The sequence below is a fragment of the Erithacus rubecula genome (assembly GCF_903797595.1).
Source record: "Erithacus rubecula genome assembly, contig: scaffold_542_arrow_ctg1, whole genome shotgun sequence".
Lineage (NCBI taxonomy): Eukaryota > Metazoa > Chordata > Aves > Passeriformes > Muscicapidae > Erithacus > Erithacus rubecula.
Window position 1 is genome coordinate 1 of NW_027635796.1, and position 17,119 is coordinate 17,119.

At 63.1% G+C, this 17,119-nt stretch overlaps 1 protein-coding gene and 1 pseudogene across 2 annotated transcripts; both read right to left on the minus strand.

Annotated features, from left to right (window-relative positions):
* Positions 1 to 959: 959 nt before the first annotated feature.
* LOC306816371 (leucine-rich repeat transmembrane protein FLRT1 pseudogene) lies at positions 960 to 2,775 on the minus strand (annotated as a pseudogene). Its single transcript has one exon. The product of its transcript is annotated as a leucine-rich repeat transmembrane protein FLRT1 pseudogene (transcript).
* A 2,951-nt stretch (positions 2,776 to 5,726) lies between these two features.
* Positions 5,727 to 14,295, minus strand: OTUB1 (OTU deubiquitinase, ubiquitin aldehyde binding 1). Its single transcript, XM_079332826.1, has 7 exons — positions 14,151 to 14,295; positions 13,979 to 14,040; positions 13,758 to 13,856; positions 11,566 to 11,684; positions 8,619 to 8,703; positions 7,096 to 7,290; positions 5,727 to 6,044 (listed from the first exon to the last, which is right to left on the minus strand). The coding sequence occupies exons 1-7, from the start codon at positions 14,209 to 14,211 to the stop codon at positions 5,847 to 5,849; spliced, it is 819 nt and encodes a 272-aa protein (XP_079188952.1). The 5' UTR covers positions 14,212 to 14,295; the 3' UTR covers positions 5,727 to 5,846.
* Between the last annotated feature and the right edge of the window lie 2,824 nt (positions 14,296 to 17,119).

Sequence of the window (17,119 nt, forward strand, 5' to 3'; positions counted from 1 at the left end):
GGGGCGGAAGGAAGAGGAGGCGGAGGTGGAGCGCGCCCCCTGGCGGAGCGGAGGTCTCGCTGGGAAATGAGCGAAGGGCGGGGCTTGTGCTGTAGGGGGCGGGGCTTGCATAAAGGGGCGGGGCTTATTAATAGTGGGAGGGGGTCGCACAGGGACCCCCGCCCGAGGTCGGTGGGAGTCACGGGGTGAATCCTGCGGTTCCCTCTGCGATAATGGAGGTGTCGAGGGATACACGTGTGACCTTGACGGGACCCTGGTGTGAACCCCCCTCCCCCTCTGACCCTCCCCCATTGTCGGGATCTCCAATGACCCCCCCACCCCTCCCGTACGACCCCCCTAATGTCACATCCTACCACCCCCCACCCCCAAATTTCCCCCCCCCCCCCGGTCCCACGGGAAAGAGGCGCCGGCAGGAAAAGGAGCCGCTGGGTTTATTGGGGGAGGGGGGAGGAGAGGGAGGATTTTGGGTCCCCCTCGGCCCTCTCGGGTCGGTTTTTTCCTGATTTTGGTCCTTTTTTCCCCAAATCCAACGGCGGGGGCGGGTGGAGGGGTGAAGGCACCTCGCGGGTGGTGGGGGAGGGGAAGGGGGGCACGGACCCGCCCCGAAGGCGCGTGGGGGGAGGGGGGAACCACCCCGACCCCTGGGTCCTCCCCACCCCCACCCCCAGGAGCTCCCAAGGGGGTCGTGGCTCTCGGGGTCCGTCCACCCCCCCCATCCCCAAAAAATCCCATTCCTGCACCAAATCTGCCCTTTTTCCCCCCCTCCCCAAAAAGCCGCGGTGCCGAAAAAACACCTTAAAAAAAGCCAAAACGCCCCTAAAAGGTTCCCCCGAAATGTCCTCAGAGCCGGGGCGCAGCGCCGCCGCCCGCGAGGGGTCCCCAAAACGGGCGGGGGGAGGTGGGGGGGTGTCCCAAGAAGAGGCCGCCCCCTCCCCCTTATCAAGACCCCCCTCCCCCACCATGGGGCACCTGCCCCCCCCGGTAGCCCCGCACGCCGGGTGGGGGCAGCGGGGGCGGCGGGGGCGGGGGGGGGTACACGGTGCGGATCCCCCCCTCCTCGGGGGCGCGCAGCGGCCTCAGCGCCAGCCGCCCCCCCCCTCCGCCACCGCCTTTGGGGGGCGGCAAGGGCGGGCCCCCCCCCCCCCAGCCCCATCCTCCTCCTCCTCCTCTTCCTCCAGCACCCCCCCCAGCACCCCCAAAACCACCCCGGCCGCCGCCGCCGCCGCCGCCCCCAGCGCCGCTGCCGGGGGGAGCGCGGGGGGGCGCAGCGGCATCTCCGGGGGCGGCGGCCGGGGGGGGGTCCCCGGCCCCCGCCCGCGCCTGGGCGCAGAGCGGGGGAGCGGCGGGGGGCTCCAGGGCGGCCAGGCACACGCGGTACGGGGCTCGGGGCTGCAGAGCCCGCACCACGTACTCGCCGCGCTCGCCCCGCACCAAGGTCTCGGTCACGGCTCCCCCGCCGGGCCGCAGCCAGCTCAGCCTCAGCGACGCCCCGGGAGGAGCCGGCGGCCACCGGACCCGCAGGGCCCCTCCCGGCGCCGCCTGCACCCACAGCCCCGGCGTGGTGGCGGCGGCTCCTCCCGGCGACGCGGCGACGGCGGGGGACACGGCGGCGACGGCGGGGGGCGCGCCCCCTCCCGCCGCTCCCCCCGCGCTGTCGCACGCGTCCATCTCGCCCCGCAGCTCGCCCACCGGCAGCCCCCGCAGCCGCGCCGGAGCCTGGCACAGCAAGCCCCGCACCTCCAGGCGCGGCGGGGCGCGGCGGCGCAGCCAGTCCCGCAGCCAGGCCAGGTTGCAGCCGCAGAACCAGGGGTTGTTCCGCAGCCCCAGGTGGCTCAGGCTGCCCAGATCGTCGAAGAGCCCCCTGGGCAGCGTGGTCAGGTTGTTGTCCGACAGGTCCAGCCGCTCCAGCGCCCTCATCCTGGCCAGCGCTCCGGCCGGCACGTGGCTGATGGCGTTGGCGGCCAGCGAGAGGCGGCGGAGCCGAGCCCGGGGCAGGTTGGCCGGCGGAGCCGCCAGCGCGTTGCGGCCGAGCGAGAGCTCGCTGAGGTTGCCCAGGCGGCTGAAGGTGTCGTCGGCCATGCGCTGGTTCGCCAGCAGGTTCCCGTCCAGCACCAGGCGCCGCAGCGCGGGCAGCCCCTCGAAGGCGCGCAGCGGGATGGTGTGGATGCGGTTGTCGTCCAGCCGCAGCTCCTCCAGCGCCGGCGGCAGCCCCGCGGGGACGCTGCTCAGGTGGTTGCGAGAGAGGAAGAGGAGGCGCAGCCGGCGGTTCTCGGCGAACGCGTCCTCCTCGATGCCGGCCGCCGACACCGAGTTATCGTCCAGGTGCAGCCGCTCGAGCAGCGGCGCCCGGGCCAGCGCCCGGCGGCACAGCCCGCGCACGTTGTTCTCCTGCAGGTGCAGCTCCCGCAGCGCGGGCGGCAGGTGAGCGGGCAGCTGCTCCAGCGCGTTGGCGTACAGGTACAGCACCCGCAGCGCCGGCAGCCGGCCCAGGCGCGCCGGGATCCCCGCGTCGCCGATGCGGTTGTTCTGCAGGAACAGCGTGGTGGCGCCGGGCGGGAGCCCCTCGGGCACGGCCGTCAGCCCGCGGTCGTTGCAGTAGACGCGGCCGCCCGAGCAGCGGCAAACGGCCGGGCAGGCGCCGCCGCCGCGGGTGGCGATGCCCAGCACGGTGATGGTGGCCACGGCGGTCAGTAGCCCCGGTGGCCACCGCCGCGGTGCCCGGGGGACGGGAGGGACGGGGAGGGAAGGGGGAGGGGGGGCCATGGGTGGACGGGTGTCCTGTGGGGGGAGGGGAGGGGGGGCAGCGCTCAGGTCCCTTGTGGGGTGTGGAGGGTGATCCCCCTCCCCAGCGTGACCCCAAATGTAAGGCAGGACCCCCCCCCACACTCAATATCCCCAATCAAAGAGGGGTCAGGACCCTCAGCGTGACCCCATAGAAAGGGCAGAGCCCCCCTTTCCCTGTTATAGGGATCCCCCCATTACAGGGAACCCCTGTTACAGGGTATCCCCTTTATATGGCACCCCCATTATTGGCACCCCCATTACAGAGACCCCTCCCATTATAGGGACCCCCCATTATAGGGACACCCACATTATAAATAACTGCTACATTATAGGGACCCCCCCCATTAAAGGCAACCCCTGTTATAGGGTATCCCCTTTTTATGGCACCCCCATTACAGAGACCACCCCATTATAGGGACCCCCGTTATATGGACCCCCACATTATAAAGAATTTCCCCATTATAGGGACCCCCCCATTACTGACATCCCTATTATGGGGACCCCCATTATAGGCAACCCCTATTACAGGGAATCCCCTCATTATAGGAATCCCCCCCCATAAGGACCCCCCCCAAATACTTCCCACACCCTCCCCCCATAGGGGTCACCCCCGACCCCATAGAAAGGGCAGGAACCCCCTCCCCGGATTTTAGGCACCCCCCCATTATAGAGACCCATCCCCCCAATACTTCCCACGCCCCCCCCCGCTCCCCATCCTAGGGGGGTCCCGGCCATCCAGGTGTGCTGGGGGCGGGGCCTCACCTGGCTCCTCTCTCTCCTCGCGGGCTCCAGGCCGTGGCTACCGGCCCCGGGGCTCCATGGCCCCCCCGCCCCGCCGGGGGGGCCCCTGAGGGTGGGGAGGGGGCGTCAGGATCCACATGCGACCCCCCCATCCCCCCTTCAGGTGACACCTGCCAGGACCCAGGTGTCCGGACCCTCCCCCCACCCCTCCGAGGGCCAATTAGCAGCGTCGCTAATGAACCTCCCCTCATTAGCAGCGCCTCGTTAGGGACCCCCCCCCCCCGGGACATTGGTGCCCCAGAGACCCCCTTGCGTCAGCCGCGGCCTGGCGGGAGGGGTCAGGTGACACCGGGGGGGGGGGACACAGGTGACACCCCTGTGACCCCCCCGTGACCCCCCCGCCAGCCCTGGGGGGGCTCAGGGCGGTTTTTTGGGGGTCCCATGGAGATGGGGGGGGGTCGCTGCTCTAAATCCTGATCCTGCCCCCCCACCGCACCTGGAGCAGCCCGGGGGGGGGGTCCCAGGGGGTTTTTGGGGGGTCTGGGGGTGCTGGTGGGAGCGGGGGGTGTTTTGAGGGGGGGTCAGGACACCCAGGCCCCTCTTCCCTCCCCTCCCCCCCCCGCACCCAGCCCGGACGGTCCCTCCCCCCCCGCTGGAGCATCCCCGGGTACCGGGGGGGTTTGGGGGGGTCCTGGGGGTCCCGGTGGGATTTGGGGAGGTCGTGGGGGGGCTCAGGGTGGGGGGAGGGCTGCGCCCGGGTGTCCCCCTCCTCTCCCGGACGCTTGGGCCCCTCCCCCCGGCTGGAGCATCCCTGGGAAGTGGGGGTGGGGACACCGCGGATTTGGGGGGGCTGGGGGGGGTCGGAAGGGGTTGAGGGGGAGGGTCTCTGTGTTGGGGGTGGGGGGGGGTCGCTCCGAGGGGCCACGGGCGGGAACGGGCCCCGCTCCGGCCGAACGGACCCTCCCCCCCCAGGGCTGGAGCATCCGCGGGTACCGGGGGGGTTGGGGTTGGGTTTGGGGGGTCCCGGGGGGGTCCCGGGGGGGGTCAGGGGGTCCTTACCGGGTGGTACCGGGCGGCGCGTGCGGGCCCGGCGGCGGCGGCGGCGGCTGCGGGCGTGGGAAGGCGGCGGCGGAGGGGGGGCCTGGGGAGGGGGGGCCGGACCGGGACCGCCCCCCGGTGCGGGGGGATTTGGGGAGGGGGCGGGAAAGATCCAACCGGGACCGCCCCCCCCCGGTGCGGGGGGATTTGGGGAGGGGGCGGGAAAGATCCAACCGGGACCGCCCCCCCCGGTGCGGGGGGATTTGGGGAGGGGGCGGGAAGGATCCAACCGGTACCGCCCCCCCCCCGGTGCGGGGGGATTTGGGGAGGGGGCGAGATGTGAATCTGGAGCACGGAGGGAATTTGGGGAGGGGGCGGTGGTGATTCCCTGCCTCGGATTTTTCGGGAGGGGAGTGGGAATTGCACGAAGGGTTCCCTGTTTTCCCTCGGTGTGGGGAGGGGCGGATTTGGGGGTCCCGAAGGTGGGGAGGGGGAGGGTCCTGCCCTTGGCTGGGCGAGGTTTGGGACCCCCCTCCCCAAAATTTCCCCCCAGACCCTTCACTGGGTGAAACTCTCCCCCAGCCCCATTTCCCCTCCCAGCTCCCCCCAAGGCAGGCGAGGGGACCCCAAGTGCCCCCCCCAAATCTCAGAGACCCCCAAGTGTCACCTCAAAGGGTCCCCAACTTCCTTCCCCCCACCCCCAGCCTCAAAAGTGGGTCCCCAACTCCTCAATTTCCCCCAAGGGGGGGTCCCAACCTCCTCCCACCCCCTCAATTGCCCCAACTCCCCCTCCCCACCCCAAACTGCCCCCCACAAAGCCCAAATCCCATCCCTGCCCCCTAAATTCCCCCTCCCCACCTTAATCTCCCCTTCCCCACCCAAATTGCCTCTAAAGAGAGTCCAAACCCCCTCCCCACTTACCAAACTCCTCCTCCCCACCCCAAACTCCCCCATCCCACCTTAATCTCCCCCTCCCCACCCCAAATTGCCCCTAAAATCCCCCTCCTCACCCCAAACTGACCCTTAAAGTGAGTCCAAACCCCCTCCCCCCCCCCCAAACCCCCCTCCCCACCTTATCCTCCCCCTCCCCAACCCCAAATTCCTTCTAAATAGAGTCCAAACCCCCTCCCCAACCCCCCTCCCCAAATAAACACGCCGAGCCCTCGGGACCATTTCTTTATTGGGATCACCGGGACGGGAGCGGGAGCGGGGGCGGGGAGGGGCGGCCGCAGCGGGGCCGGGGGGATTTTGGGGACCCCCGGAGCGGGTTTGGGGCTCGGGGGTCACTTGTAGAGGATGTCGTAGTGGCCGGGGCGGTAGAGGAGGCAGACGCGGGGCTGGGAGCCCTCGGGGAACACGTGCGGGTTGGTGGCGCCGCCCTCGCCCCGGTCCATGTATTCCACCAGGATGGAAACGTGCAGCGCCCGCGCCAGCGCGATGATGTGGATGTGATCGCTCTCCTTGCACATGGGCTCCACCTCCTGCGGGGACAGACGGACACGGGACAGACGGACACGGTTATTGGGGGACAGAGGGACAGGGGACAGAGGGACACGGTTATTGGGGGACAGAGGGACAGGGGACAGAGGGACACGGTTATTGGGGGACAGAGGGACAGGGGACAGAGGGACACAGTTATTGGGGGACAGGGACAGGGGACAGGGTCATTGGGGGACAGAGGGGACAGAGGGACAGTGTTATTGGGGGGTGAGGGGGACAGAAGGACAGGAATGGGGTTTTTGGGGGGTGAGGGGACAGGTGACACAGATAAAGGGGACGGGGAGATTGGGGTGTGAGGGACAGAGAAATGGGGTCACCAGGGTATGAGGGGACAGAAGGGACATGGGGACAGGGGGTCATTGGGGTGTGAAGGGACAGAGGGACACAGGGACAGGGTCACTGGGGCGTGAGGGGGACAGAAAGGGGGACAGCAATCACCAGACACAGGGGACACAAAGGGACACGGGACAGGTGTCATGGGGGTGTGAGGGGGACAGGGGTCACCAGGGACAGGGGACAAGAAGGACAAGGGGGGATGGGGGACACAGGGACCAGGCTGAGGAGCAGCTGGGGGGGCTGGGCAGACATTTGGGGGGCAGCAGGAGCCCCATCAATGCCCTGGAGCTGTTGGGGGTCCTGCAGGGCACCGTGCCAGCCCCACCTGCCACACAGGTGGTGACACACCTGCCAGGTGTGCTGTGCCCAGCCTGATCCTGCTGGCTGAGCTGCCAGGTGCCCCAGGTGGCCCAGGCAGGTAACCCAGGTACCCCAGGGGACCCAGGCACAGTGACACAGGTGCCCCAGGTGGGCCAAACAGGTAACCCAGGTGGCCCAGGTGCCCCAGTCAGCCCAGGCAGGTACCCCAGGTGGCCCAGGTAGCCCAGCAGGGTGCCCCAGGTAGCCCAAGCAGGTAACACAGGTAACCCAGGTAGCCCAGGTGGCCCAGGTAGGTAACCCAGGTGGTCCAGGCAGGTAACCCAGGTAGCCCAGGTGGCCCAGGTATGGTAGCCCAGGTGGCCCAGGTGGTCGTACCTGCTGGCAGAACTCCTTGATGCTGCGCCCCCCCTCGAGGAACTGCTCGAAGAAGCGCCGGTGGCGCTGCAGGCAGCCCGAGGTGAGCAGCCGCAGGTAAACCACCAGGTAATCCGAGGTGGCCGGTTCGTTAAAGGCCGCCAGCAGCTCCGGCAGCGGCACCCGGCGCTCCACGCGCTCGATCAGCTCCATCAGCTGTGGGGACACACCTGTCACACCTGTGTCACACCTGTGTGACACCTGTCACACTGCATCACACCTGTGTCACACCTGTATCACACCTGTGTGACACCTGTCACACTGCATCACACCTGTGTCACACCTGTATCACACCTGTGTCACACCTGTGTCACACCTGTCACACTGCATCACACCTGTGTCACACCTGTGTGACACCTGTATCACACCTGTGTCACACCTGTGTCACACACACCCGGCGCTCCACGCGCTCGATCAGCTCCATCAGCTGTGGGGACACACCTGTCACACCTGTGTCACACCTGTGTCACACCTGTATCACCCCTGTGTCACACCTGTATCACACCTGTCACACCTGTGTCACGCCTGTATCACACCTGTGTCACACCTGTATCACACCTGTGTCACACACACACACACCTGTATCACACCTGTGTCACACATAGACACCTGTCCCTGTCCTTAACCCCATGTCCCCCCATGTCCCTGTCCCTGTCCCTGTGTCCCCATGTCCCCCTGTCCCCATCCCTGTCCCTGTCCTGGTGTTCCCATGTCCCCCCATGTCCCTACTGTCCCTGTCACCCTCTCTGTCCTTGTCTCTGTCCCCGTCGTGTCCCTGTCCCTCTCCCCATGTCCCCCATCCCTGTCCCCCTGTCCCTGTCCCATCTCTGTCCCTGTCCCCCTGTCCCTCTGTCCCTGTCACTCCCTCTCCCCATGTCCCCCTGTCCCTGTCCCCCTGTCCCCATCCCTGTCCCTCTGTCCCTTGTCCCTGTCCCATCTCTGTCCTTGTCCCCATGTCCCCATCCCTGTCCCTCTGTCCCTGTGTCCCCATGTCCCTCTCCCCATGTCCCCCTGTCCCCATCCCCCCCTGTCCCCATCCCTGTCCCCATGTCCCCATGTCCCTGTCCCTGTGTCCCCATGTCCCTCTCCCCATGTCCCCCTGTCCCCATCCCTGTCCCCATGTCCCCATGTCCCTGTCCCTGTGTCCCCATGTCCCCATCCCTGTCCCCATGTCCCCCTGTCCCCATCCCTGTCCCCCTGTCCCCATCCCTGTCCCCAAGTCCCCGTCCCTGTGTCCCCATCCCTGTCCCCATGTCCCCCTGTCCCCATCCCTGTCCCCATGTCCCCCTGTCCCCATGTCCCCCTGTCCCCATCCCTGTCCCCATGTCCCCCTGTCCCTGTGTCCCCCTGTCCCCATGTCCCTGTCCCCATGTCCCCCTGTCCCCATGTCCCCATCCCTGTCCCCATGTCCCCATGTCCCTGTCCCTGTGTCCCCCTGTCCCCATGTCCCTGTCCCCCTGTCCCCATCCCTGTCCCTGTCCCACCGTGTTGTGGAAATCCTCGATGGTGAACTCGGTGAATCCCTGCGCCACCAGCTCCTCCTTGCTGCGCGCCGACACCTCCTTGAACCTGGGGGGGCACGGGGGGCTCAGGGGGGCACCCCAAAAATACACCCTGATATCCCAGAGGGGCAAAGAGGACACCCCAATATCCCAGGGGAACCAAAGGAACACCCCGATATCCCAAAGGGGCAAAGGGACACCCCAACATCCCAGGGGGTCTCTGAGCCCCTCTGGGCTCAGGGGGCACCCCAAAATCACAGGGGGCCCAAAAATACACCCCAAAATCACAGAGGGGCAAAGGGACACCCCAACATCCCAGAGGGGCTCAGGGGGGTACCCTAAAATCCCAGGGGTACAAAGGGACACCCCGATATCCCAGAGGGGAAAAGGGACACCCCAAAATCCCCGGGGGGTCTCTGGGTAGTTTGGGAGAGTCTCAGAGTGTTTTTGAGGTCTCAGGGTGTTGGGGTGTCTGTGAGTGTTTTTGGGGTTGTTTTGGGGGTCCCAGGCTGTATTTTGGGTTCCAAGGTGTGTTTTGGGGTCCCAGGTGTATTTTGGGTTTCCAGGTGTGTGTTTGGGGTCCCTGTGTGTATTTTGGGGTTCCCAGATGTGTTTTTGGGGTCCCAGGTGTGTGTTTGGGTTCCCAGGTGTGTTTTTGGGTCCCAGGCTGTATTTTGGGTTCCAAGGTGTGTTTTGGGGTCCCAGGTGTATTTTGGGTTCCCAGGTGTGTGTTTGGGGTCCCAGGTCAGTTTTTAGGGTTCCCTAGCTGTATTTTGGGGTCCCTGTGTATATTTTGGGGTCCCAGGTGTGTATTAGGGATCCCTAGCTGGATTTTGGGTTCCCAGGTGTGTGTTTTTGGGGTCCCAGGTGTATTTTAGGGTCTCTCAGGTGTGTTTTTGGGGTCCCAGGTGTGTGTTTTTGGGGTCCCACCGCTGCAGCTCCTGCCCGTCCTCCAGCAGCGCCTCCAGGTGTGTGTTTGGGGTCCCAGGTGTGTTTTTGGTGTCCCATAGATGGTGTTTTTGGGGTCCCAGGTGTGTTTTTGGGGTCCCAGGTGTGTGTTTTTGGGGTCCCACCGCTGCAGCTCCTGCCCATCCTCCAGCAGCGCCTCCAGGTGTGTTTTTGGGTTCCCAGGTGTGTTTTTGGGTTCCCAGGTGTGTTTTTGGGGTTCCCAGGTGTGTTTTTGGGGGTCCCAGGTGTGTTTTTGGGGTTCCAGGTGTGTTTTTGGGGTCCCACCGCTGCAGCTCCTGCCCATCCTCCAGCAGCGCCTCCAGGTGTGTGTTTGGGGTCCCAGGTGTGTGTTTGGGGTCCCAGGTCAGTTTTTAGGGATCCCCAGCTGTATTTTGGGTTCCCAGGTGTGTGTTGGGGTCCCAGGTGTGTTTTTGGGGTCCCAGGTGTGTTTTTGGGGTCCCAGGTCAGTTTTTAGGGATCCCTAGCTGTATTTTGGGGTTCCAGGTGTGTTTTTGGGTTCCCAGGTGTGTTTTTGGGTTCCCCAGGTGTGTTTTTGCAGTCTCAGGTGTGTTTCAGGGTTCCCAGGTGTGTTTTTGGGGTGCCAGGTGTGTGTTTGGGGTCCCTGTGTGTATTTTGGGTTCCCAGGTGTGTGTTTGGGGTTCCCAGGTGTGTGTGTTTGAGTTCCCAGGTGTGTGTTTGGGTTCCCAGGTGTGTGTGTTTGAGTTCCCAGGTGTGTGTTTGGGTTCCCAGGTGTGTGTTTGGGTTCCCAGGTGTGTTTTTGGGGTGCCAGGTGTGTGTTTGGGGTCCCAGGTGTGTGTTTGGGGTCCCAGGTGTGTTTTAGGGATTCCCAGGTGTGTTTTTGGGGTGCCAGGTGTGTGTTTTTGGGGTCCCACCGCTGCAGCTCCTGCCCATCCTCCAGCAGCGCCTCCAGGTGTGTGTTTGGGGTCCCAGGTGTGTGTGTTTGGGGTCCCAGGTGTGTTTTTGGGGTGCCAGGTGTGTGTTTGGGTTCCCAGGTGTGTTTTTGGGGTCCCAGGTGTGTGTGTTGGGGTTCCCAGGTGTGTTTTTGGGGTCCCTGTGTGTATTTTGGGGTCCCAGGTGTGTTTTTTGGGTCCCAGGTGTGTGTGTTTTGGGGTCCCACCGCTGCAGCTCCTGCCCATCCTCCAGCAGCGCCTCCAGGTGTGTGTTTGGGGTCCCAGGTGTGTGTTTGGGGTCCCTGGGTGTGTTTTTGGGCTGTTTTGGAGTTCCCAGGTGTGTGTGTTTGGGTTCCCAGGTGTGTTTTTGGGGTGCCAGGTGTGTGTTTTTTGGGGTCCCACCGCTGCAGCTCCTGCCCATCCTCCAGCAGCGCCTCCAGGTGTGTGTTTGGGTTCCCAGGTGTGTGTTTGGGGTCCCTGTGTGTATTTTGGGGTCCCAGGTGTGTGTTGGGGTCCCAGGTGTGTGTGTTGGGGTCCCAGGTGTGTTTTTGGGGTCCCAGGTGTGTGTTTGGGGTTCCCAGGTGTGTGTTTGGGGTTCCCAGGTGTGTGTTTGGGTTCCCAGGTGTGTTTTTGGGGTCCCAGGTGTGTGTGTTTTTGGGGTCCCACCGCTGCAGCTCCTGCCCATCCTCCAGCAGTGCCTCCAGGTGTGTGTTTGGGGTCCCTGTGTGTATTTTGGGTTCTCAGGTGTGTGTTGGGGTCCCAGGTGTGTGTGTTGGGGTCCCAGGTGTGTTTTTGGGGTCCCAGGTGTGTGTTTGGGGTCCCTGTGTGTATTTTGGGGTCCCAGGTGTGTGTGTTTTTGGGGTCCCACCGCTGCAGCTCCTGCCCATCCTCCAGCAGTGCCTCCAGGTGTGTGTTTGGGGTCCCTGTGTGTATTTTGGGTTCTCAGGTGTGTGTTGGGGTCCCAGGTGTGTGTGTTGGGGTCCCAGGTGTGTTTTTGGGGTGCCAGGTGTGTGTTTGGGGTCCCTGTGTGTATTTTGGGGTCCCAGGTGTGTGTGTTTTTGGGGTCCCACCGCTGCAGCTCCTGCCCATCCTCCAGCAGCGCCTCCAGGTGCGCGAAGCCGAAGGCGCGATAGAAACAATTCCCGTCCGGCCGCGTCTTGCGGATGTACGAGTACTTCTGCAGCAGGTCCTGTGGGACAGCAAGGGACACCGGGATACTGGGATACTGGGGATACTGGGGATACTGGGACAGGGACACCGGGATACTGGGGATACTGGGGATACTGGGACAGGGACATGGGGATACTGGGGATACTGGGGATACTGGGACAGGGACATGGGGACATTGGGGATACTGGGGATACTGGGGACATGGGGACAGGGACAGGGACATGGACAGGGGACATGGGGACACTGGGGTCAGAGGGACATGGGGACATCATGGGACACTGGGAACAGGGACACGGGGGACATTGGGGACAGAGGGGACATGGCGACACGGGGAACATGGGGACACTGGGGACATCATGGGACATGGGGACAGGAACAATGGGGACAGGGACAGGGACATGGGGACATGGGGACACTGGGGACATCATGGGACATGGGGACAGGGACACTGGGGACATGGGGACATGGGGACACTGGGGACATCATGGGACATGGGGACAGGGACACTGGGGACAGGGACAGGGACATGGGGACATGGGGACACTGGGGACATCATGGGACATGGGGACAGGGACACTGGGGACAGGGACAGGGACATGGGGACATGGGGACACTGGGGACATCATGGGACATGGGGACAGGGACATGGGGACAGGGACAATGGGGACAGGGACAGGGACATGGGGACATGGGGACACTGGGGACATCATGGGACATGGGGACAGGAACAATGGGGACAGGGACATGGGGACATGGGGACACTGGGGACATCATGGGACATGGGGACATCATGGGACATGGGGACAGGGACACTGGGGACATGGGGACATGGGGACACTGGGGACATCATGGGACATGGGGACAGGGACACTGGGGACAGGGACATGGGGACATGGGGACACTGGGGACATCATGGGACATGGGGACAGGGACACTGGGGACAGGGACAGGGACATGGGGACAGGGGGACACTGGGGGGATAATGGGGACACTGGGGGCACTGGGGACACTGGGGGCATTGGGGACAGGGACACTGGGGACACTGGGGGGACACTGGGGGACACTGGGGGGACACTGGGGGCATTGGGGACAGGGACAAGGACACTGGGGACACTGGGGGGACACTGGGGACACTGGGGGGATAATGGGGACACTGGGGGCACTGGGGACACTGGGGGCATTGGGGACAGGGACAAGGACACTGGGGACACTGGGGGGGGACAGGGACACCCCCAGGGGACAGCCCAGGACACACAAACACCCCTGGGGACACCCAGGACAGCCCAGCTGCCAACCCCACCCTGCTGTCCCAGTGCCTCCCAGTGCCTCCCAGTACATCCCAGTGCCTCCCAGTCCATCCCAGTGCCTCCCAGTGCCTCCCAGTCCATCCCAGTCCATCCCAGTGCCTCCCAGTCCATCCCAGTGCCTCCCAGTGCCTCCCAGTGCCTCCCAGTGCCTCCCAGTACATCCCAGTGCCTCCCAGTCCATCCCAGTGCCTCCCAGTGCCTCCCAGTCCATCCCAGTGCCTCCCAGTCCATCCCAGTGCCTCCCAGTCCATCCCAGTGCCTCCCAGTGCCTCCCAGTACATCCCAGTCCATCCCAGTGCCTCCCAGTCCATCCCAGTGCCTCCCAGTCCATCCCAGTGCCTCCCAGTGCCTCCCAGTACATCCCAGTCCATCCCAGTGCCTCCCAGTCCATCCCAGTGCCTCCCAGTGCCTCCCAGTGTCTCCCAGTCCATCCCAATGCCTCCCAGTCCATCCCAGTGCCTCCCAGTGTCTCCCAGTCCATCCCAGTGCCTCCCAGTCCATCCCAGTATCTTCCCATGCTCTCCCCAGCTCCGTCTCAGTGTCCCAGTACCCCCCAGTATCTTCCAGTGATCCCCAGTGCATCCCAGTATCCCTCAGTTCATCCCAGTCCATCCCAGTCTATCCCAGTCCATCCCAGTCCATCCCAGTCCATCCCAGTCTATCCCAGTCCATCCCAGTCCATCCCAGTCCATTCCAGTCCATCCCAGCCCATCCCAGTCCATTCCAGTCCATCCCAGTCCCATCCCAGTGCCTCCCAGTCCATCCCAGTGCCCCCAGTGCCGCACCTTGATCTTCTCCTGGTACACGTGGTCATCCTCCGCGTACTCCTTGTAGAGCTCGGAGAGCTCCAGGCGCTCGGACACCAGCGGGTTCTGCACGGCGATCTGCGGGGGGAGCCGGTCACGGCGGGACCCCCGGGGGGCTCGGGGGGAAATTCGGGGCAAATTCGGGGATTTGGGGGGAATTCGGGGGATTTGGGGGGGATTTGGGGAGGGGAATCCCCCACCTCCTGCTGGATGCGGTCCTGCTGCGCCATGATCGCCTCGTCGTACGCCAGGCAATTCACACCTGCGGGAACACCGGGGGGTCACCGGGGCTCACCGGGATTGGGGTTGGGGAGAACCGGGCGGGGAGGGGATGGCATGGATGGGGATGTATGAGGGAGGAGCCGTCGGTACCGTCGGCATCGCTGCCGCCCAGCGGCTCCGGCTGCGGCTGCTGAGGCTCCTCCGCCGCCATCGCCGCCCGTCCCGCCCCGCGCCGCTTCCGGGGCAGCGCCCGCCGCTTCCGGGGCAGCGCCCGCGCCGCTTCCGGGGCAGCGCCACTTCCGGTAGCGCGAGAACCACGCCCTCAATGGGCGTGGCCAAGGAGTGACCACGCCCATTCCATCATGGCGGCCGCTCCCCTCAGGGAACTGTCGCGATTTCCGTGAGCGCCGCGATCAAACGCTCGCGCATTTGTCATGTTTGCAGCTAAAATGAAGGGAAATGGCGGTTTGCCGTTTTGCTGTTTGTTAATCAGAGCGGGCAAATTAATGATTGGAACACTGAGAACGGCCGGTGATTGGGGTTCCCCCTCCATTTAAAACACGGTTATGGAGAGAAGGTTTTTTTTCTTCGTATTTCGGTTCCTTTTCCCTCTCGCTCTGCGCTTCCTCCTGGCGTCTCAAGGGTCTGTTGGGGAGGGGCTGGGATGGAACGGAGGGATCGTGAAATGGGATGGAAAAGGATCCCAGCGCCTTCTTCAGCAGCGCTCAGGTGCCCTCAGGTACCCCGGACCCTCCTCATCCTCACCAGGAGCAGCCAGGACTCCAAAAATCGTGGCTTTGGACTCCAAAAATCGCCACTTTTCCCCATTCTCCCAATGTTTCGCTGCCGCGCTTAAAATTCCCGCGCTGGCGGGGGAGAGGCGGGGTTATGCAAATTATCATGCGGCACAACAGGTGCATTATGGGAGGATGGTTTTTGCGGGATTTCGCGGTTCCGAGCGCTCGGATCGTGCGGGATGAGAACCGGAGGTGCGGGAAAAAGATGCGGAAAAAAATTGGGGAACGGGGCAGAAGGACGGGAATGGCGGAGAGGGGGCACCGTGAGGTGCGAGCGGGGCTCGCGGCGGCGGGCGCGGGGCGCGGCGGGCAGGCGGCATCGCTTCTCGGCCTTTTGGCTAAGATCAAGTGTAGTATCTGTTCTTATCAGTTTAATATCTGATACGTCCTCGATGAGAGGACTTCATATTAAACGGATTTTTGGGCCTGGGAGTTGGATCCGGAGCTTGCTCCCTCCGCTCCGCGCATCGTCCCGGTATTGCAGTGCCTCCGGGAACGGTGCACCCCGCATGGGGACCTTTAACTGGTTAAAAACAGATCTTAAAAATCACATGAATGGTTAAATCGCAACTCTGTCGCGATATCAGCCCCCCTTGATGGTGGTTTGCAGCTCACAGAGTCTCTATTGCGCTCATTGTCCCGCTATTGCAGCGCCTCCGCGAAAGGTGCCACCCCCCAACGGGGACCTTTCAAGGCTTAAAAAGAGACCTCAAATACCTGATGAATGGTTAAATCGCGATTTTATCGCCATATCAGCCCCCCTTGATGGTGGTTTGCAGCTCACAGAGTCTCTATTGCGCTCATTGTCCCGCTATTGCAGCGCCTCCGCGAAAGGTGCCACCCCCAACGGGGACCTTTCAAGGCTTAAAAAGAGACCTCAAATACCTGATGAATGGTTAAATCGCGATTTTATCGCCATATCAACCACCCTTGGTGGTGGTTTGGAGCTCCCAGAGCATCTGTTGCGCTCATTGTCCCGCTATTGCAGCGCCTCCGCGAACGGTGCATCCCTCACAAGGGACATGAAACGGTGAAAAACGAATCTAAAACTACGGGAATCAGGTTAAATGTTGATTGTATTGCACTGTCAGCCGCTCTCGCTGTCCCTGCGCAGCTCCCGCTCTCTGTGCCGCGCTCCTTGTCCCGCTATTGCAGCGCCACCGGGATCGCCGCTCCCCTCCAGGGAACATTCAGCGGTGAAAAACAGGTCGGAAACAATAAAAAAGTAACAACAGCCGAGAAATGTTACCGGTGCCACCGGGGCTTCGCTCTCCCGGGCTCCCGGCGCTTCTTTCACCGCTCCGCGCATCGCCCCGACACAGCTGAGCGGCTCCGGGCGCTGAGCGCTGCAAATGGGCGGATTTATGCAGATTAGAAAGATGGAACCATGCAAATTTAACCACGCGCCGCAAGGAGCATCCTGGGAGCGAATATTTGGGGAGAATTTTATAATTTTAGGGAACACTGAGTGAGAAAGGCGTGAGAAAAGCGCAGGAGCAGACGGAGCAAAGATGGCGCGGGGCGGCTGAGGAGGGCCCGGAGCGGCAGCGGCGGCACCGTGAGGTGCGAGCGGGGCTCGCGGCGGCGGGCGCGGGGCGCGGCGGGCAGGCGGCATCGCTTCTCGGCCTTTTGGCTAAGATCAAGTGTAGTATCTGTTCTTATCAGTTTAATATCTGATACGTCCTCGATGAGAGGACTTCATATTAAACGGATTTTTGGGCCTGGGAGTTGGATCCGGAGCTTGCTCCCTCCGCTCCGCGCATCGTCCCGGTATTGCAGTGCCTCCGGGAACGGTGCACCCCGCATGGGGACCTTTCAGTGGTTAAAAATAGAATTAAATAAACATTCAAACACGATAATTATAGTTTCTTGGCTATAACTACAATGTTTTGGCGATATATTAGATGCGGTCTCAGCCTTAGAGAATTTAATCCCCAACTCCACGCGTTGTCCCGGCGCCTCTGGGAGCGCTGCCCCGCACACAAATATTGATTCTTAACCCAAACCAGATTTAAACTTTTACATTTAAACCTTTACATTTAAACTCTGCATTTCAACTCTTTACCTTTAAATTAATTAGATTTAAACTTTTAAATTTTAGATTTAAACTCTTTACTCTTCAGAGCGATATTGAACGCGACAATCGCTCTCCGCTGTCTCCGGGTTCCTCTTTCAGCGCTTGACTTGGCTGAGCTCATCAATTATTTATTTAATTAATAAATCCTCACTTCCTGCCTGAATTCTGCAGGTTTCGGTAAAAATATCGAATGTTTAATTTTCTAAAATGGAACTGTGAGCGGGGATTGGGAATATTTCAATAAA